This window comes from Urtica dioica, chromosome 4 (assembly GCF_054948205.1).
Source record: "Urtica dioica subsp. dioica isolate 48M chromosome 4, U.dioica_male_clone48M_v1_H2, whole genome shotgun sequence".
Taxonomy (NCBI): Eukaryota; Viridiplantae; Streptophyta; class Magnoliopsida; order Rosales; family Urticaceae; genus Urtica; species Urtica dioica.
In genome coordinates, this window is record NC_142759.1 from 20,138,219 (window position 1) to 20,159,511 (window position 21,293).

The following is a 21,293-nucleotide window of genomic DNA, read 5'->3' on the forward strand; positions in this document are numbered from 1 at the left end:
ACTACAATGCAATCTCTTATCTGTGCATAAGATCAACCAAGACTCTAAGTGCCGAACTATTTTTTATGAAAGTTCATGTGTGTTTCAGGAACAAGCCACGGGGAGACAGATTGGTAATGCCGAGCTGAGTACCGGACTCTATGTCATCAAGCCAGATCAGTCCGCCATGTGTCAGCTCGCCCAACATTCACCCCAGTACAAAGAGATCATGCTCAATCACCTTAGACTAGGGCATCTAAATTTCATGTATCTCAAAAGAATGTTTCCTTCTTTGTTTATCAACATAGTCTCAATGGATGCATCTTTTCATGAGTTCAGTCCTTACTTCGCCAATTCAGCTCGTCAAGGGGAGAATGACGAAAATGACATCCCAAATTGGCTCATCATAAACCCAGAATTCAGCTCACCTCAAAATCCGACCTCACATGTTCCAGAAATTCCCAGCTCGCCCAGCTCGCCTCAAAATCCGACCTCACCTGTTCCAGAAATTCCCAGCTCGCCGACCTCACCTTGTCAAGAAATTCCCAGCTCGCAAGCCTCTGAACCCTCTCCATGCGAACTGAATATCACCCAGAGTCCGGTACAAGCTCGCGACCAAGATGTCTCTCCGAACTTGAACCACGACACTATTGAACAAGGTAACATAGAATCTCCAGACTTACCCATTGCATTGAGAAAACCTCCTCGGTCGTGTGCTCAATACAGGATGGCGGATTACGTGTACTATGGGAATTTATCTACGAGCTACCAAGCCTCTGTGGCGAAGTTAGATGAAGGAAAAGTGCCGAACTCCATCGAGGAAGCCCTTCAAAGTTCCGAGTGGTGAGACGCAAGTCATGCTGAGATCCAAGCCCTCGAAAAGAATGATACGTGGGATATCGTCGAGCTACCACCAGGCAAGCGAACTGTTGAATGTAGATGGCTCTTCACCATCAAACACAATCCAGACGGGACAGTGGAGAGATACAAAGCCCGACTTGTCGCAAAAGGGTACACGCAGGCGTATGGCATTGACTATCAAGAAACATTCGCTCCAGTTGCAAAGTTCAATACCATCGGAATCCTCTTTTCACTAGCAGCCAACTTAGATTGGCCTCTCATCCAGCTCGATGTAAAGAATGCTTTTCTAAACGGCGAACTGGAAGAGGAAGTCTACATGCAACTCCCACCAGGATTTGACAAAGATCAAGGAGCCAATAAAGTTCGCAAACTCAAGAAGTCACTATATGGACTAAAACAGTCCCCTCGAGCATGGTTCGGAAAATTCACCAACGTGCTCAAACGTCGTGACTACGAGCAGAGTCAAGCAGATCCAACACTCTTCTCAAAAATCTCCACACAAGGCAAGCACACCATTCTTAGTGTGTATGTGGATGATATAGTCATCACCGGGGATGACCTGGAAGAGATCAGGAGGCTGAAGCAAACTTTGTCATCTGAGTTCGAAGTCAAGGACCTCGGCAGCCTACGATACTTCCTCGGCATGAGGTAGCTCGATCAGAAAAGGGCATCTCTGTTTCCCAGCGCAAGTACACGTTGGATCTCCTCAAAGAAACTGGCATGCTTGGCTGCAAACCAGTTGACACTCCGATGGATGCCAATGTGAAACTTCTAGCTCGCACCAACGAGGCCGCCACCGACAAAGAAAGATTTCAGCAGCTCGTAGGAAAACTCATCTACCTAACTCACACGAGACCAGATATTGGATTCGCAGTGAGTATGGTAAGTCGATTCATGAGTAATCCCTCATAAACTCACATGGACGCAGTCATGAGGATTCTCCAATACCTCAAAATTGCCCCAGTGACTGGTCTCTCCTTCAAGAAAAGACGAAGTCGAGGTGTCGAAGTATTCACAGGTGCAGACTGGGCCGGATATGTTCCAGACAGACGATCAACATCAGGCATGTGCACATACGTCTGGGGAAATCTTGTTACCTGGAGAAGCAAGAAGCAGTCCGTTGTCTCAAGAAGTAGTGCTGAAGCTGAGCTCAGGTCCTTAGCAAGTGGAGTACGTGAAGGCATCTGGCTGAAGAGAGTTCTCGACGACCTCAAGATCATCATCGAAGGTCCAATCAAGCTCTTTTGCGATAATCAAGCTGCTCTCAGCATAGCCAAAAATCCAGTCCATCATGACAGAACAAAACATATCGAGATTGACCGATACTTCATCAGTGAAAAGATTGAAGAAAAAATAATCGATATGGAATACATCCCGTCAGGTCATCAGCTCGCCGACATTCTCACCAAAGCCCTTCCGCGAGCAACCTTTTCCGAGCTATGTAGCAAGCTTGACCTCCTCAACATATACAGTCAAGCTTGAGGGGGAGTGTTGAAATCGAGCTCGTCAGCTCGCCCTTCCGCGTCGAGCTCGCCAGCTCGCCCTTCCGCGTCGAGCTTGCCTCGGAAGTCCTCTCCTTGGAACTCATTCCACATGGGAAATTGTCGCATTTATTTCTCATGTTATTTCCTATGTCTTGCTCTCTGTGTATATGTATTATTCTCTGTTTCCTAGAAGTAGTCATTACACATGTATTTATTACACTCTCTCTTGTACCCACCATATGTATAAATAGGTGATACAAATTAAGATCAAATATAAGAAATATTCAAAGTCTCGGAACACTCTCTCTTCTCCGATTCTCTCTTTCTTTATCTTCTCTCCAGATTCGACTCTCTCTCTCTAAACTTCGACACTCTCAATCTCATCTACGTCCATCCTCGATGACGGATCAATAGACTCTTGCTCTTGGGTTATAACTATCCGATGCTCAAGCATCCGGTCCTGTATAAAAAAATTGAATTACAATACATACACACACACATATATATATATGTAAATATTAATGATTAAAATAATTTATGATTATTGGTCACGTAAGTGTCGCTCACAACATCGTTCACCCACTTCCCATCTTTCATGTGTTGGTCACGCCAGTTATCCATTATATGCTCTTCAACTTTCCTATTTCTTGATTTCTCTACAAACATATACAATACAATTATTAGTTCTACAGAAATTTCGCCATAATTCCCCCTTAAATATTGACAAACCCGTCATTGTGCCTTACTTCTAATACATGCGAATAAAATTCCAACTACCATAAAATCCCCAGACTACAGAGGATTCACATTATTCATACACAAATGCAAAATTATTAATAATATATTCTACCAAAGCAAATCGATGGCTTGCATAGCTGCGCGATCCTTGTCTGGTAGTCACTTTTTTCTTCATGGAATTTGCCTTGTTTTGAATATTTTTTTCCTTGATTAATTCAGCGTTCTAGGTTAGAATTTATAATTAAGAGTAATACTGACAATAGTAATTGAAAACTGTAACATATTGACTCACCTGAAACTCTTTGCTACTGAACCTCTCAACACAAAGTTTCCAAACAGCAACATTATCAACCAACACTTTACAAGAGTTCCTTCAATGTTTTGAACCCCTCCGTGCATCTGGTAGTGATGGCATAAGGCTTTTTCCAATCACGGTAATGATTCTTTGCATCACGAATGATTGCCGCATCGATGTGGGTCTGCTTCATCTCCCTTGTATCGTCTCCTAATATACTTATGTCAAAGATGTTCCGCATATATGGGATGATCTTTGCAATCTTTTCAGGTGGGTTTGAACTCCAGCTATCCAAATAGGGAGCCATTGATTGCCTTGTATGTGGACTCATCCAACTCTACATGGAGCTTCCCCTTAGCTGCTTCAAAATCACACGCAGTCTTTAGGCCTTTGTAGACCCCTCTTTTTTTCTTACTAACCTGTGAGAGAATCGCATCGGGTTGACCTGTCATCTATATTCACAAACAAACCAAATAGGAAATTGACAATTGAAAAAATAAAATTAGAAAAATATTTAAATACAAGGACTTCTGATTTAGTTCATTCAAGTTCACAAAAAGGTTGGAAATTACAGCTCCATATGTACAATATGTCTACCCACTGCTCACGTTTCTTTATATATATATATATATATATATATATATATATATATATATATATATAAACTATAGACGAGATTTTCCAATTATAAACAGAGTTCAAACTTTATTTGGTTTCACGATAAACAAACAACAATCAAATCTCAGATTTGTGGGTCGAGTTCATTGAGTAGCAATAATTAAATTCATTACCATTAAAAGTCATCGTCTGAGTCTTCTCTACCAACTTCTTCTTCTACTACTACTTCTTCTTTTTGTTCTTCTTCTTCTACGTCGTCAATAAATTCTTCATTGTTTTGCCTATAAGGTTGGAATACTATGCTCGTGTCCACAACAAGCTCAGGCTCAATTTTTTACGGTTGAAAGACAAAACTTCCAAGTCTGATGATTCCACCAATAGGTCAAATGTGGACGATGATTCACCATGAAGTATATCAATCTCGGGCAGGTCCCAAATATGTCGATGATCACATTCTTCGACAATTCTCCACTGCGACCCATTTAGGTCGTCTTGCAAATAAAACACTTGTTTTGCTTGAGTAGCTAATACAAAAGGTTCATCCTTAAACCATTCTGCCTCCACGTAGACACTTTTTAGATTTTTGTCTTTAATTACCCGCTTTTTGTATTTGTCTATTTCCGAGCAGTTAGTAAAGATGTACCATTCTGCTTTCTCAATCAAGTCATTCTCCAATGTTTTTTGAGTCATCATCCCATAAGACTTGCACGGGCATTGAAATACAGACATCTCGCGTTCTTCAAATTCATATGGAGAAGCAACATCTGTCCTTCCAAGCATTCTGAAACGGGTCTCAATCTCATCCATATACCTCGAACAAAATGTTAAAGGTTCGTTGAGCAGATACGCTTCTGTAATAGACCCTTCTGGTTTAGCTCGATTTCTCACAAAATGTTTAAGAGATCCAATATATCTCTCAAACGGGTACATCCATCGCATGTGAACCGGGCCTCCTTGAAGAGCCTCTTCCGGTAGATGCATTACCAGATGCACCATAATAGTGAAAAACGCCGGCGGAAAAATTTGTACCAATTTACACAAGATCTCTATCACATCATCTTTCACTTTCTCAAGATCCTTCACATTCAACGTCTTGGCACATAACAATTTGAAAAAATTACAAAGTTCTGTGATTGCAGCTTGGATATTTTTCTCTATATACGGACGAACGCCAGGTACTAGTAAACGTTGCATGATAATGTGATAATCATGAGACTTCAACCCATCAACTTCCCATCTCCACTGCGAACATTCTTCTTCAAGTTTCCAGCAAAACCGTCCGGAAAGCTTGCTGCTCTAAGGAAATCTGTAAAGCCTTTTCTTTCTGCGGGAGTCAAAGTGTATTCTGCTTGTGGTTTCATCCATCTATTTCGTTCCATGTATAAATGCAATTCTGATTTGATATTCAGATCCTTCAAATCCATTCTAGCTTTATCGGTGTCTTTTGACTTCCATTAGATGTTCAACAAGGTTCCCAAGAGGTTATTGCATACATTTTTTTTTCTATATACATGATATCTAGATTATGCCTTAACAACAACTTTGACCAATAAGGCAACTCAAAGAAAATACTCTTTTTTGACCAGTTAAGTTCTTCTTTTCCGCGCTTTCGTTTTCTCCCACCAAAGTCGTTGTGTTTCCCTGGGGTTGCTTTCTTGACAAAGCTTAATTGATGAAGTATATCATCCCCTAATAGTTTCCTCGGGGCATCCCGTTTCTCCGTTCAATTCTGATAATGTTTGCTCTTTCTCATGCGATGTCTTGTAGGTAAGAATCGACGATGATCATAGTACACGAGTTTGCTGCGAGCTTTCAACCAAGGAGTTTTGTGGTTGCATGTTGGACATGCCATGTATCCTTGTCCGCTCCATGTAGATAAGCTACTCCGTGCGGAAAAATCATTCACTGTCCACAACAATGCAGCATGCATCTTGAATAGTTTCCCATCGGAGCCATCTCGTATAACTATTCCATCTTCCCAAAGCTCTTTCAACTCATCAACTAGTGGTCGTAGAAATATGTCCATGTCCTTTCCACGTGCAGTTGGACTCGGAATCAGCAATGACAACATCAGGTACGAGGACTTCATGCATAGCCATGGAGGAAAATTATATGCGGTTAGAACAACAGGCAACATACTGTACGAGAGACTCATATTTTCGAATGGGTTGAATCCATCGGCATCTAAACCGAGACGAACATTCTTTGGTTCTGTTGCAAAAAGAAACCCTGGACCACAGACCAAAACCAAAAATACCTTTTTACAAATCACTCGATTGAATAACATTTTCCAATATAAACGCAAAAGGAACAAGAGATTTTTTTTTTCGCTGGACTTTAAGGGCATAAAAGCACATTTTTATTCATTTTTTTCAAATAATGTTTACCTCTGAAAGCAGGTACCCGACTGTGTTTGAAGGAAGGCGGTGGTCTGTGGTACAGTGATGGTTCGGTGAGGCGTCAACGGTGTCCAAAGGGAGGAGGCAGTCAGTGAAGTGCGGCAACAATCTCGTGAAAGGCGTCTGCTGTGTTCAAAGGGCAACAACAGTCTGAGAAATTATCAACCCAAAAAAGTAATGGCATAAAACAAGAGGAAAAAAAAAAATTGATTATATGATCAAGTATAACAGCGGAAATGTCAAATTGTACCTTTTCTTTTAATTAATCACAAATATTGAAATTCATGGACTAAATTCCTTGTCTTTATCTCTTTTCCATATAAAATACAATTCCAAGGGCTTCTACGTTTATAATTCACCAACCTACCAATCCCAATGGGTCAACAAAATTTCAACTGCTAGCATTCAAATTTCTTATAGAAAGTATAAGAACCTCATGTATTTATGTATGAGTAGTAATGATAACAATCATATCGAACATACTCTGGTCTTTCATCTCGTTCCAATTTCTACAGAGTTCATTCAAAGTTATTGAGATATATATATATATATATATATATATATATATATATATATATAGAGAGAGAGAGAGAGAGACCGTGTGTTCGAAGCAATAATCGTAGTGTCGAACGAGCTCGCCACAGAGAGTGACGTCCGGCGATAGGCGATCGAGTTCGGCGGCGTTCGAAGGCCGGTGGCATTAAAAGGGGGCTCCGATTGTAACAGTGTGGATAAAAGGGGGAAAATTCGGAAAGATATACTGAGTGTTATATTGAGAAGGAAGATGGTGCATTTTGAGCATAGTGGGGGATTTTCTTTTCTTTTTGCTCTCAGCATCGTGGGGGATAACTACTCAGAGAAGTTTACGCGCAAAATAGGTGAACCTAATTCTATTACTACGACATTCACCGGTGCAATAAAAAAAACAAAAATATATTCAATAGCAACGACATGTCGTTGCCATAGCTATTTAAAAATATTTTATTTCTGAGAACAAGTTTTAATAATTAATTTCATCTATTTTTTTAAAATCTATTGCAACGACATTTTTCGTTGTTGCATGGTAAATAAAGAAACATGACATATAGCAATGACATATCGTTGTAATTTTAGTTTTCGAAATATTATGTTGCCGAAAAAACAATTAATGCAAATTTTAAGCTTTCTCAACGATTTTGTCGTTGTATTATATTCTCGCGCTAAATATGTCGTTGCAATAGACAAGCCCGCCAAAACTTAATCAAAAATAGGTTCGTCAAAATTAATGGTGTTGATATAAATATATTACAACGACAATATATGTTGTTATTACAACGACAAATGTCGTTGTAATAAGCCTAATTTCTAGTAATGACACTCTCCTTTTTGGCCGTGTGCTTGCTTCTCCTTCCTCCCCTCGGAATTGCTTCAATTCCATTTTTAGAAATAAGAGAGAAAGATCGGAAACACCCTGTTTTCAGATCTAATGAGATATAACGAAGCCCACTCTTTTGTCTTATCTTCCTCGAAGATTACGTTTCGGAAGACTTTGGTGTCATCACATCGAGTCCTTGAAGGGGGAGTTCCAGATCTGATCGTGTGGAGGCTTGTACGTTCAAGATGAAGACGGATTGTGAAAGCTTTCAGTTCGTGAGCCTAAAACTGTAAGTTTTCTTAAACTCGTCTTTTATATGAAATGGTTGCTTGATGAAGTTTCTTATGATTAATTAATTAAGTAATCTAAATTTGTTTAATAACCATGCTAATAATTAGCTCTTGTTAGTGTAATTATTTTTTTCGCATTTAATTGGTTATTTAAGGTGCATTAATCACCAACAAATTTTTAGTTAGGTTAACCTAAATTAACATAGATTAACCAAATTATTTCAATATCATTTATTCAATATTTAAATTTATTTAAGAAATTAATACCTTTAATTTCAATATAATTAAAGTAATTAATAAATTGATATAATTATTTTTTTTAGATTATTATGAATTCATAAATAAATTTTAATAAATTTTGGTTTAATTAAATTAAAAAAATTTAATAGATTATAATTAGAGTTAAATAAATTAATTTTAATGAAATAAATATCGTGTATTCTTTTTTGTTTAATAAGTGATATAATCTAGGTTGACCAAAAATTGATTGGTTAAAATCAACTGAACAAATAATTTTAACCAAGTTCGATTAAAATTAACTGAATCAAAAATATTGTTTTAACCGAATATGCATCTTTTCCTGTTAATGAAAAATAATATAGGCCATATATGCTTGTCAGATAAGCGTTAAAATTTGATCAAATATTGGTTGAAGTTTGGGTGTCCATCTTATATCCAACTTGCATTGCAATCGAGTTATTATTTGTTATCAGTTAACGAAATCTCACTTTTTTCTCGCGCGAAAAAAAAAAAAAAAAAAAAAAAAAAAAAAGATCCGATAGTTCCTTCCCCGAAATTAATCGTAAAATAATATCAAGTAAAAAGATTCAAATTTATTATTTTAACTACAAACATTTGTTAACAACATTAAATTCAAATAAGATTATATTTAATTTTAAATCTAAAAAATAATATGCACGAGTACATCCGATAAGATGCATATGCTTAAGAGTTAAGACTACCGACACGTAGTTGTACCTAAATAGAAATTCTCTACAAAAGTTAAAAGATGACTAGTAATTGTGAACAACGCAATCCTATAACCAGATATTTTGGAAGACATAATAATGTGTCCGGTCTCAAACTCTCAATGTCTTCGTGGGTGAATATATATTAGATAGATCTTTCTTTGTATTATAAATGCCTCAGGCATCGATGATGTATATACAATACGATATGAATACTCCTGCATTTATCGATCCATTTGGCAGTAGAAACTTCGAGTGCTATAACTATATTGTTTGTGTCCCACGTCAAAAATACCAAATAGTACACAACATATAAATATATATTGCGGATAAAGAAATGCTTCTCGACGATGATGATGAGCAGAACATAACATATTTATTGTAATGTCTGGTGTATAAAGAAAAAAACTTTTGATTTTATAAATTTCTTATACCATTATATGCACATTATTAAATTGAGTTAATAATTTCGAACCTACCAATTTCAACGTTCACTAAAGTTCTCACATTAAAAGGAAAACACGGAATACCTTATTATGTCATGAACGTGGAAGTAGTTTTTTTTTCTTCAAAACCTTTTTCTTATGGAAAAGGTGATATGCCAACATCTAAAGACTTGCTGAAAAAGCATCAAGTTTTTACAACAAAGAGATAATTTATTTTGCAGACTATGATCTCATGGATTCGAAACATAATTATCAACGAATTTCACTACTATGCTGAACATTCACATTGAGAGTATTGTTTGCGAAACACACGAGCTTTTTAGAGCCAAATTCCTGCACTTGTAAAAAGACTTCACGCTATAGTTCACAAGTTACAGACTAAAAAAACTGACAAATTAACTAGTGAGAATTTCTTGAGTCTAAAATCGAGGTTTATTGATCTAGTTAATTAATTACAGAATTACTTTCAAAATCGGACTAACCCCTCCAAGTGTCAAATTATTATTTACAAAATTATAAACTCGGTAATTTTGTGAGACTATAATTTAATTTTTTTTCCGAACTTAACTAGGATATTTTTATTAAGAGAATTGTTAACAATTATGCCCGTTGAAACGCCAATATTTCAATATAGCCAACGTTTCATTTTAAACAATTATAGCAGGTTGAAAATACAATTTTAACATTTTTTTATCGCTTTTGTTGCTGATTTGTTTTCTTATTTGTAGAAATACCGTCTTTCCTTCTTTGGCCGGCAGGGACACATATATACTTCGTTGAGTGTCGAGGTTGCATGCACGGCTAGATATATATGGGCGGAAAACGACGACGAGCGCGAAGAGATCTGGACAGGGCTCCGCGCGATCTCTCCCCACGATCTTTGGAGGGCAAAGTTTGTTTGGTGCAGGCGAGCACTGTCCTAGAGAACTCCGATCTAGACACACAAATCTACGTGATATCAAGATAATAATCATTAATAATAATTTTTATATGTTAGTAACTTACTGGTTTCTATCTATGAAAATCACGTAGAGATTTCTCGTCAACATCGGGGCTGCTACGCGGCGACATCCAGGTGTGGATATGAGACTTGAAACCGCAGTTGTTAATTTATGTTAATTCTTACAATTTTTTAATAATTTATGTTAATTTTTTATAATTTTTTTTATTTATGTTAATTATATATATTCTGCGTGCGTGCTTTTTTTTTCTCTTCTTTCAATAGTGTTTTCTCAGCTCTTCAACTTCTTCAATCAACAATTTGTTCTTGAGAAAAAAATTTCTGAATGTGTAATTGTTTTGCGTGTAGCATCAATGCTTGCCTTATTAATTGGGATATTAGTTCATCTCATTTATTTCATAGAAGAGAATCAGATTGAAGGGTAATTCAATCCTTATATGGGAAATAATGTGATGTGATTAATAAACATTAATTATCTAAACAGTGTGTAGTTTGCAATTTCAAGTTTGAAAATGGCTAAAAAAATTTAGGCTACGCTATTTTTAAAGGTGCAAAAATAGTGCACTAGAATAGTTTTGTTATATACATGGTTTGATTACAAATTTATAGAATATGATAAAGTATATGGTAAGGACTAGTTTTTTTTTTCTTTCTTTCATTAATGTGTTTGTATTTTTAAAGAAGCGAAAGAGTAGTTGAAGAACAATTAATAAAGCGAGTATATTATACAAATGAAGACATCACAAAAGAGTTCACTATCACTCTCATGATGTCCCACATGTATCAAATTATCATGTGTAATATCACAAACTTATTGATATAGGTACGCTCATTTATACAACACTTAAGGCTTTCTCTTCTTATATCGCCAAACAAACACCAACTTGATTCAATCCCCAGTAATCTCCGTCTACTTTATTTTGTCCCCACCCATATACCGTCTAGATTTCCTCTATGCGTGCCTATGTGTATACATTATATGTGGCGGCTATTATTATTATTATTATTTTTATTGGGTTCAAGAAATTTTGGGATTGTGTGAAATTGATTGTGATTTGTGGCGGTCTTTTAACCAAAAGGTTTGAAATTCCTCGGATTCCGATCAAAAATCGGATCGAAAACCATTTTTTTGAGAGTCCTGAAACTGGTATGTACAAAATCGGAATTTTTCATGGATTCTAAGGAAACCGTTCCAGTTTTCGGTGTTTTCCGGGGAATTTTTTTACTTTCCGATTGTCTTTAGACAAATTATCACATATTCCGACGGAAACTTACCAATTAGTGGTCAAATACCGACAATTCTTAAAATCTGATAATATTTAGTGTTTTTCACGAAATTTGTCGTTAGTTTTCGATGATTTAGTTATAGTTTCTAACTTCATTATTGTGTTTAGTTGGAGTTTGTATCCAATTTTTTTGTTACAACAGAAAATAGGGTTTAGATTTGAATGTGCTTTTGGTTTTATTTGTTGTTAAATTAGCTGTAGAATATGAAATTTTATGTATAATTAGTTGATTCTTAACATGACTTTAACATTATTTTTATTTTGTACTTTGTATTGAACTATATCATTAAGTTTGTGTTGGATTTTTGTTGAACTATTATTGTAGATTTTTTTTTCATTTTTATGCTATGTTATGTATGAATTTTTTAAAAAATATTTATTAACTATATTCATCTCGGTAAGTACGGTACATATTTGACGGTATTTCTCAACGGTAACAGTATTCTCAACGGTACAATTTTCTTTTTCTTTTTTTTGGATTCTACGGTATTTCTCTGACTTACTTTCGGATACCAATAAAATTTGAGTCTCGAAACGATAACAGTATTTCGATCATTACTTTTAACTCATTCGGTTATATTTTTCCCGCAAAATTTTAGATAATATATAATAATCAAGCAACCTTTTATCTTAATCGGTAATATTTAATAACTTTGAGATAAAGATATAGGTAAGAGCAGAAATAGTTACGGGAAATATATTTCCTTCTCATTCTCATTGATCTGAATATATATATATATATATATATATATATATATATATATATATATATATATATATATATATATATTCAAAGCTAGGGCTTCATAAATAACTAATTTGCCGCACATAAAATTGGCTGACTTAAAAATAAGAAAAATTAGTCGAACTAAGTCACCTGAAATGTTGAAATTGTAATCTAGCCAACGTTTCGTCCAAAATTTTCACTCTAGCAAAAAATGATGACGTGTCTTAATTATGTAAGATGTTAATTACTATAATATCATCTACTATAATTTGCTTGCAAAACCTTTAGCCCACGTTTGATCAACCAAAATTTTCGAAGTTAATACACGTGTATATATTTTGAATTTTTTTAAAAAAATTTATATTTGGCAAAGTTTGTTATTGAGCGTTTATTTCTTTCTAATTTTTTGTTAATCTCCGCTGCTTTGTTAATTTCTGTTAATTATGGTAAATTTACATATGTGCAGGTAGAACCGATCAATGCCCATCAGTTTGAAGTTGTCGATGGTGTTATCAATTGATATTTCTTTCATTTCCTTTAATACGCATTTAATACGGTGTTTTTCACAAGTCGATGAAATTTTCAATACGAATTTTCAAAGTTAATACACGTGTATATATTTAGAATTAAAAAAAAATCTATATTTGGCAAACTTTGTTAATTTCTGTTAATTATGATAAATTTACATATGTGCAGGTAGAGCCGATCAATGCACACCAGTTTGAAGTTGTCTATGGTGTTATCAATTGATATTTCTTTCCTTTCCTTTAATACGCATTTAATACGGTGTTATTCACAAGCCGATCATATTTTCAATACGAATTTTCGAAGTTAATACACGTGTATATATTTAGATTTTTTTAAAAAAAATTCTATATTTGGTAAAGTTGGTTATTGAGCGTTTATTTCTTTCTAATTTTTTGTTAATCTCCGTTGCTTTGTTAATTTCTGTTAATTTCCGTTCTTCGGCTAGCTGAAACGTTGGCTAGTAATTGGTTTCTATGATTTATGTTACATAAAAGTATTTTCGATATTTTCTAACCGTTTATTTCTGTAAATAACTAAATTACAAAATTTACCAAACGTTTGCTACATCTTTAAAACTATGTTTGAAATTGGTTACGTTGTTAGATTACCTAAAAATAACGTTAGAGTTTGAAATAGTTACATACGACGATGTGCATGATGAGAACGATATGTTGTGAACTTGTGATGAATTAAATTAACATTGGTTTTCAAAACATACAATATTATATTCTGTGATGACTTTGGTCTTATGTCGAGTATTTTTTTTAGCGTATCGGACTCATTAGTCAATTTAAATATTACTTTATCAGTAGGCCAATTAGTATATTAATTTTTTTGTTTTATATGGTAGGGCCGAGTTCATCCACCGTGTTGGGCTGCCACCCACCTTAGTATGATATTGTCCGCTTTGGGCCCAAGCCCGTACGGATTTGTTTTTGGGTTTCCTTCCCAAAAGGCCTCATACTAGTGGAGTTAGGTGGGTTTCTTATATCCAATGCATTCTTTGCATTTACTTCCGATGTGGGACTTTGGTTTGCATCCCAGCAATCCTTCCCTCAAACCAAGGACCACATACACGTGTCCTTCCCTCAAGCGAAATCATCTTGTACCGCCGTTTGGACGCTAACGGGACCCGTCGCCTGACCGGCATCATTGTCAGGAAGACTTTCGACACAAGGCACACCATCGCGAGGTCACCACACAGAGGGATTCTCCTTCCACATCACAAGCCCAACCCAAACTCCCAGTCTCCTGAACCATCGGCTCTGATACCATTTGATAGGGCCGAGTTCCTCCACCGTGTTGGGCTGCCACCCACCTTAGTCTGATATTGTCCGCTTTGGGCCCAAGCCCGCACGGATTTGTTTTTGGGTTTCCTTCCCAAAAGGCCTCGTACTAGTGGAGTTAGGTGGATCTCTTATATCCAATGCATTCTTTGCATTTACTTCCGATGCGGGACTTTGGTTTGCATCCCAACATTATATTCATGCGATATGCCGACGACTAATTATCCCAGTAAAAATATTAGTAAAAAAAAAAAAAAAAAAACAGAAAGGCGTCAATATACTAATTTTCTCGAGTCTCAAGCAAGGTATATATGTAACAAAATCTATACGAACTGTTGGGTTATTTTATATTAAAAAAGATGTATTTATAAAGGGAAATATTAACATTTATGATCAATTTAGTGCTTTAAAACAGTTAGAAAAGTATAAAAATAGAGATCATGAAAAAATATGGAACAAATTAAATTTCTAGGCAAAATGAGATCTGTTCAATAGTGGGGCAAAGTATAATTATTCCTGTACGTAAATACTGGACCAATAATTGACGGTCATATCTATTTCATATAGTACTGCGAGGGATGCATATTTAATATATAGCTGACTGAGTCAACAACCCGGTCTCAAATTATATGCATCCAATGTCTTTGGGTTAAAAGCAAATAAATTATTTGTTGTTAGAATTTAATACGTGTGTGACTATATAATCATGAGGGGGAAAAATAATTAATAAGAAAGGGTAAAAATAAAAACAACAACCAGACAATTCTCTTAGTTTCGGAAGCTCCCAAAGCCCAGCTTTTGGCATTATGAAGTAGTAAGACTCTGGACTTTTGATACATTATTTTATCTTTTCCATATCTCTTATTTCAGAGCCATATGCACTTACGGATATTCCTATTCGATTATTGTAAGTATATTCCACAAAAAATTAGCAATATAAAATAAGTACTAAAAAACTAGCAGCAATATTGTACTACATACGCGTGCATGCTATTTCCATGCAAATTAAGTTTTTTGGACCCATTTTTTTCAACTTTGGTCCCCCAAAACAACAATAAGCTGACAAAATACATATGTATAAATAAACCCAGGATTTCTCTCAGCAAGATGATCAGATATATATATATATATATATATATATATATATATATATATATATTATCAACATCTATGCATTATATATAGAGTATAGCAATGAGTGTTGCTCTTAAAAGCTTCTTTATATTATATATATATATATATATATATATATATATATATATATTTAAATGGTCCCAATGGTATTAAGACCTCTAAGTGTTGTGTTGGAAAAGTTGGTGGCCAAAATTTCATGATGACATAGATTTCCCCTAATGGCTGCGTTCCAACGGCAAAAGAACATCCAAAACCAAAGTAACGCTGAGAGAGACCTTATAACATATATATCAATATCATGTACTCATTTGTATGTCTGAGGTTTTTATTTTTATGATATATTTATTTTCAAGATTACCTTGATCTTGTGATTGTGATGTGCCTTCATTTCTATTATGGGTTTGTCCAATTTTGTAGTCTCTTCTCTGATCTCAAGTCTCAACAAAAACACCTCTCCTTTTCTACGCGATCAAAATAATAAATATCCCAAGCCATCATTATTTTCAATAGGGTTACAACTTTGAGAGGAAAAAATAAAGGGTAGCAATAAGCATATATATATATATATATATTTATATATATCTCTCTCTATATATATATAGAGAGAGAGAGAGATATGAACATGTTATAAATTATTCATTAAAATTCAACAAACCCGTGTTGTGTCCAGGCCCCAGGGTAACATTTTTTTACCCTATCCCGTTCGTACCCTGCAACTTTATTATTATTATTATATAAATATAAACAAGCCGTCCAAATCGCAGTGAAGCAGATGAAATATTTAGAAGTTACCCACTTGCATTGCATATTTGCGTATGATATATGATATTTGCAATAGGAAATGACAGATAGAGATAAGAAAGAAATACATACGTTGCAGTGAAAAGCATTAAATCTGTCCCTTCCAAAAGTAGGGTACATCACAATTCATAGTATATCAACCTATATCCCTCCTGGCCCCATTTTCTTTTCTTTTTTTTGTTTACTTCTCTACGCTATATTTCTTTTCCCTTCAATTTTTTTTTTTTTCCTCTTTTTCCCGTTTCAACTAACGCATTTAATTTCCTACTGGGAAATAATGGAGGAAGTGAAGTGAGTTCTCACTCTGATAAATTTGTAAACCTCATGAAACGGAAGCAAGTGAAATTAATGTCTTTTCAGTCCGTCGCGGATTAATTTTGTATATTTTTTTCTGTAATTTCTATGAATATGTTTTTTTTTTCTTAAATATATATGTATATATAATTTACTTTTTTAAAGAGTCTTTCGTTTTGGATTGTTTGTTTTAATATTATTTAAATGGCTTAAAATTTTTATTTTGTTTTGTTTAGTTGAATAATTTAAAGTTAAAATTACATACTTAGTACACAATGATGAATATCTATACTAGTGATTATTTTCCGTTAAAAAATAATAGTGATATATTTATAGAATTAAATGTACAAATTTGAAAATTTACATCATAAAAACTTACAAACTCAAACATTTACAATGTGTGTAACAAATCATAAAACATATCAATGCAACATACGGTAATTCTTATACATTTAAATTATCTCGTGTTTGGTAAAATTTTCACAAATTATAAGAAGCAATTACACCAGTAGCCCAATAATTTATTATGTTTTTAAAAAGTAGTTTAAATTTTATATTATTAAAAAAATAATCCAAAAGTTAATTTAATTAAATTTTTAATTAATTTAATTTATTACGAGTTAATGAGTTTTTTTTTTAATAAAATGAAATTTAAGTTAATTTTTTTTAAAAAAAATCAGTGTAATGACTAATTGCAATAAATTATGGAAACTGCACTACTATTTTTTAAAAGATTTGTAACTAACTAAAACATGTGATTTTGGATCTAGCTTACGTTTGATAATTTTTAGGGATATAACCAAATGGCTTATGTGGCAATAATTAAGGTCTGATTTGCCCTTATTTATTAACAAGTTCGTCACTTTATCTCTCCAATTTTTTTTAAATAATTTTTTTTGCATCAAAACTTCAAAAATTCGTATATTTCTCATACGGACTCGAAATTGAGTGATTTCAGATCCTACAAATTTGTGGCATCGAGATCTTCAAAAATAGATCAATTGTGGTTGATGAAAAACTAAGTTTGATGCATCATATTTACGTTTCCTTTTTTTATAATTTCAAAAAAAATTCAGTCATTTCTATATTTAAAGTACTAACGTGATTTTTCTACATGTATGGTATTAAACATGATTTTTCATCAAACACAATGGATCTATTTTTGAAGATCTCGGCGTCACGAATCCGTAGGATTTGGAATCACTCAATTTCGAGTTCATATGAGATAGATATGATTTTTTGAAGTTTTTTATGTAAAAAAAAGTGTATAAAAAAAATAAGAAATATAAAATGACGAATTTGTTAATAAATAAGAGAAAATTAAACCTTAATTATTGCCACATAAACTTGTTATCATTTCCTTAAAAATTGTAAAACGTAGACTAAAAACAAATTTTATAATTTTATTTTAGCTATTTTGCGCTCATATTTGAATGGACTACTAGCCATAGTAATTTATACACTGAATGCTAACATCGTTTTGTTTGAAACTCTTTAATTATCTTTGCAAAACCGAGTACTTGCAAACGAACATGGCCACAAAAAAACAAACAAAGAAAGACAAAGTTGCAAAACAAGTCACAATAATAAATGAAAACCAAATATCAAATTAAGTATTCAAACGAGAGAAAACACATGAAAGGCAATAATGCAACAAGAAAACGTTTAGCAATGGATATAATAAATTACCTAAAAGTCGCTTTCCGAAAAAAGCCTGATCTTGAATATAAAAAAAAAAGCCTGATATTCAAAACAAATTCATTAGTGGTGAAAATTAGAGTAAAAACACAATATTTGGGTTTATGAGCGAGGTTGCAGAGAAAATATTGCATCATCAGAATCCTAAAAGCTAGTAGCTCTCTGATACAGACACTCTGACATTAGTTAATTATTTATTTATTAAAATAAAAAACAAACAATAATATCACAAGCCTAACGAAAACAACGTCATTACGCAGCCCTACTACAATAGACTCTATTAATAACAAAGAAATCTGAATACCCAAACTTAATCATAAAATATAATATTCTCACACAACACTCACTCTTAAGCATTATTACAAGAAGTTACGACCATATTTGCTTAAAAGTAAAACACTGCAATAAATAAAAAGTAAACTCACGTGGGTCCACGTGTCGGCCAACAAGCGGGTCCACGTGTCGGCGAACAAGTGGGACCACATGTACAAACAAGCACGCATATTAATATAACAGAGCGTAAATCAAACCCTACAAATCCAACGATAATAATAATAATAATAGATAGTACAACAAGCAAAGCAATCAAGCTCGGTCCGTGGGGACCACATCAGGGTCACTCAGTAGGTCCACATGTAGTCAAGCTCGCCGGCTGAGCCACCACCACCGACACACTTGCTCTCTTCGCCGCCGATCATCCCCGCCGGCCAGGCCGATCCTCCGCCGGAGTTGCACCCGGATGAGAAATCCCCAGCGCCGGAGCTGAAGTAGCTCTGAGGAACTGGTCCGGAGTGAGGGAAGAGGATGGGAAGGTTGAGATTCTCGTGGAGAGACCTAAGGCTCGGAAAAGTCGCCGCCTGATGCGGCGGTGGAGGAGAGAGGAGGTCGAAGTCAAAGCTGGCGGCGTTGACTCCGTTGCTGTTGCTGTTGCTGGTAAAGGTGGAGAAACAGGACACGTGCTCCCTTGCGACGGCGTTGTTGTTGCTCTCGTAGGAGCAAACGCCGTCGCGGTCGGCGAGCGCGGTAACGACGCCGTTATTGACGGCGACGGAGGAGGAAGAGTTGTACGGCGACGTGTCGAGAAGAGGAGGGAGAGAGAGCGAGACCGAGGGGGTGCTCGGCTGGCCGGAGTAGCTCAGCATTCCTCCTCCGCCGCCGCGACACTTCTTACCGCCGAGCGACGACGCCAGACCCGATCCGATTCCGGTCCCGGACTTCTGAAACACCCGGGATATTACCCACTCATCCTGTACCACCAAAAAAATATTTCAAAACGTCACACGCGAGCCAACCAACCAAACATATATATAATGACGTCATATTGATAATAATAATAAAAAATAAAAATGTTTTTATGACGTCACTGACCTAGCTAACACAGGCAACTAGTATGAATAAGCTCGCAAGATAAATGAAATTTAGGACAAAGGGAGTAATAGGTAATGAAGAGTAATAAATGTAAAGGAAGTTAACCTTGGAGGAAGCGGAGAGGTAGTGATAGGCAAAGTTGCCGTCGAGGCGGTACTCATGCATAACCCAGTTACTCTTCTCCCCCTTGGGGGCTCTCCCGCGGTAGAAGACGAGAGTCTTCTTCATTCCGACGAGGGAGGAGTGGGACCCACTCTTGGAGCTGAGGATCTCCCTGTCCTTGCCGGTGGCCTTCCAGTAGCCCGCCTCCGTGGCGCGGTTGGTGCGGAGCCCCGTCGGGTACTTGCGGTCGCGGAGGCTGAAGAAGTACCACTCCTTCTCCCCCATCTTCGCCTTCTCCGGCAGCTCCCACGGCTCGCACTTGTTCAGGTCCACGTCCGCGATGGCTCTTCCGGTGAACGACGAGTCCAGAACCTTCTTCACCAGGTAGTACGTTATCAGCTCCTCGTCCGTCGGGTGGAACCGGAAACCCGGTGGGAGCTGCCCTTGGCTCACCTCATTGTGGTTCGTCATCATGGCGTTGTGGTTGAAGAGAGACACGATTTCCATGGAGAAGTTTGGGCTGAGATCAGATAGAGAGAGAGAGAGAGAAGGTTCTTTCTTCTTCTTCTGTGGGAAGTTTTCAGAGTTTTTGAGCTTGAGTGCAAGAGTGAGTGAGTTAATATGGTGTGAAAGTGTGTTGGACTTCGGAGGGGTTTTCTGGGGTTTTCACTGTTTTTTTTTTTTACACAGAGTTGATATTATTGGTATCATAATATTATGTAAATAATACCTATAAAAAAATAGAGAGCTGTTTTTTTTTTTTTTTTTTTACTGAGAGCTCTGATACTGATGTAAAAAAAGAGAAGCAGTAATAACATAATAATTTTAAAATATTGATAATAAATAAAAGAAAAGAAGAGGGAGAATTATTTTGATAAAAGAAAGAGTTGCTATTATTGGTATTATGAGTATTATTATAATATTAATAATATTAGTAGTGATAATTTTTTTTTTTTTTGCTCTGAATAATAGTAGTGATAATAATAATAATACAGATAAAAGTTGTGGGTATTTATTTGTGCTGCGATTGGTCATGAATTATTAAAGTAAAAAAAATCAGAAATAAAAATGCATTCTTTTTAATGTAGAATTAATCTGTTTGCACACTACCTGCTCTTGTTGAAGTCTGAAATTATGTATATAATATTATTATTATACGTTTTACACACATTTATGTGTAGAGTTAGAATAGATATGTAAGAGACAAAACCCTAGGTGCATAGACTATAGAGAGAGAGAGAGAGAGAGTGATGTGTGAAAATGTTATAGGGGTGGTGAGTAGGGAATGGCCGGGGTTGTGTTGTGTGTCTGTGTTCTGGAGCAACTATGCGTGCGTGCGTGAGAAAGTGTGCAGGTATTCCTTTGTCAGTCTTTTTTTTTTATCTATATTTTGCTCGTTTATTTACATGATATATGAATATGTAAAAAAAGAGGTTTCACTACACGACAAAACAGCTTTTCACCATTATGATATACCAAACAGCAACAGGTGCTTCGAAATAACCTTCGATCAAAAACAAAAAACAAAAGATCTTCAAAATAATATAATTATCATTATAATGTTAAACTTAATTTTTTGTAGTCTAAATTAATATTAATATACTATGTATGTGATTTTTGTATGGTATATACCAAAGTTAGTTTTACATTTACCGTTATCATACCGTGACTTCAAT

The 21,293-nt window shown here is 35.3% G+C and overlaps 1 protein-coding gene and 1 pseudogene across 1 annotated transcript; both read right to left on the reverse strand.

Moving 5' to 3' along the window:
• Positions 1-3,421: 3,421 nt before the first annotated feature.
• Positions 3,422-15,742, reverse strand: LOC149401092 (uncharacterized; annotated as a pseudogene).
• A 2,593-nt stretch (positions 15,743-18,335) lies between these two features.
• LOC149401093 (protein CUP-SHAPED COTYLEDON 2-like) lies at positions 18,336-20,270 on the reverse strand. Its single transcript, XM_089611869.1, has 2 exons — positions 19,621-20,270; positions 18,336-19,394 (listed from the first exon to the last, which is right to left on the reverse strand). Exons 1-2 carry the CDS (start codon positions 20,122-20,124, stop codon positions 18,768-18,770), a joined length of 1,131 nt encoding a protein of 376 aa, XP_089467995.1. The 5' UTR covers positions 20,125-20,270; the 3' UTR covers positions 18,336-18,767.
• Between the last annotated feature and the right edge of the window lie 1,023 nt (positions 20,271-21,293).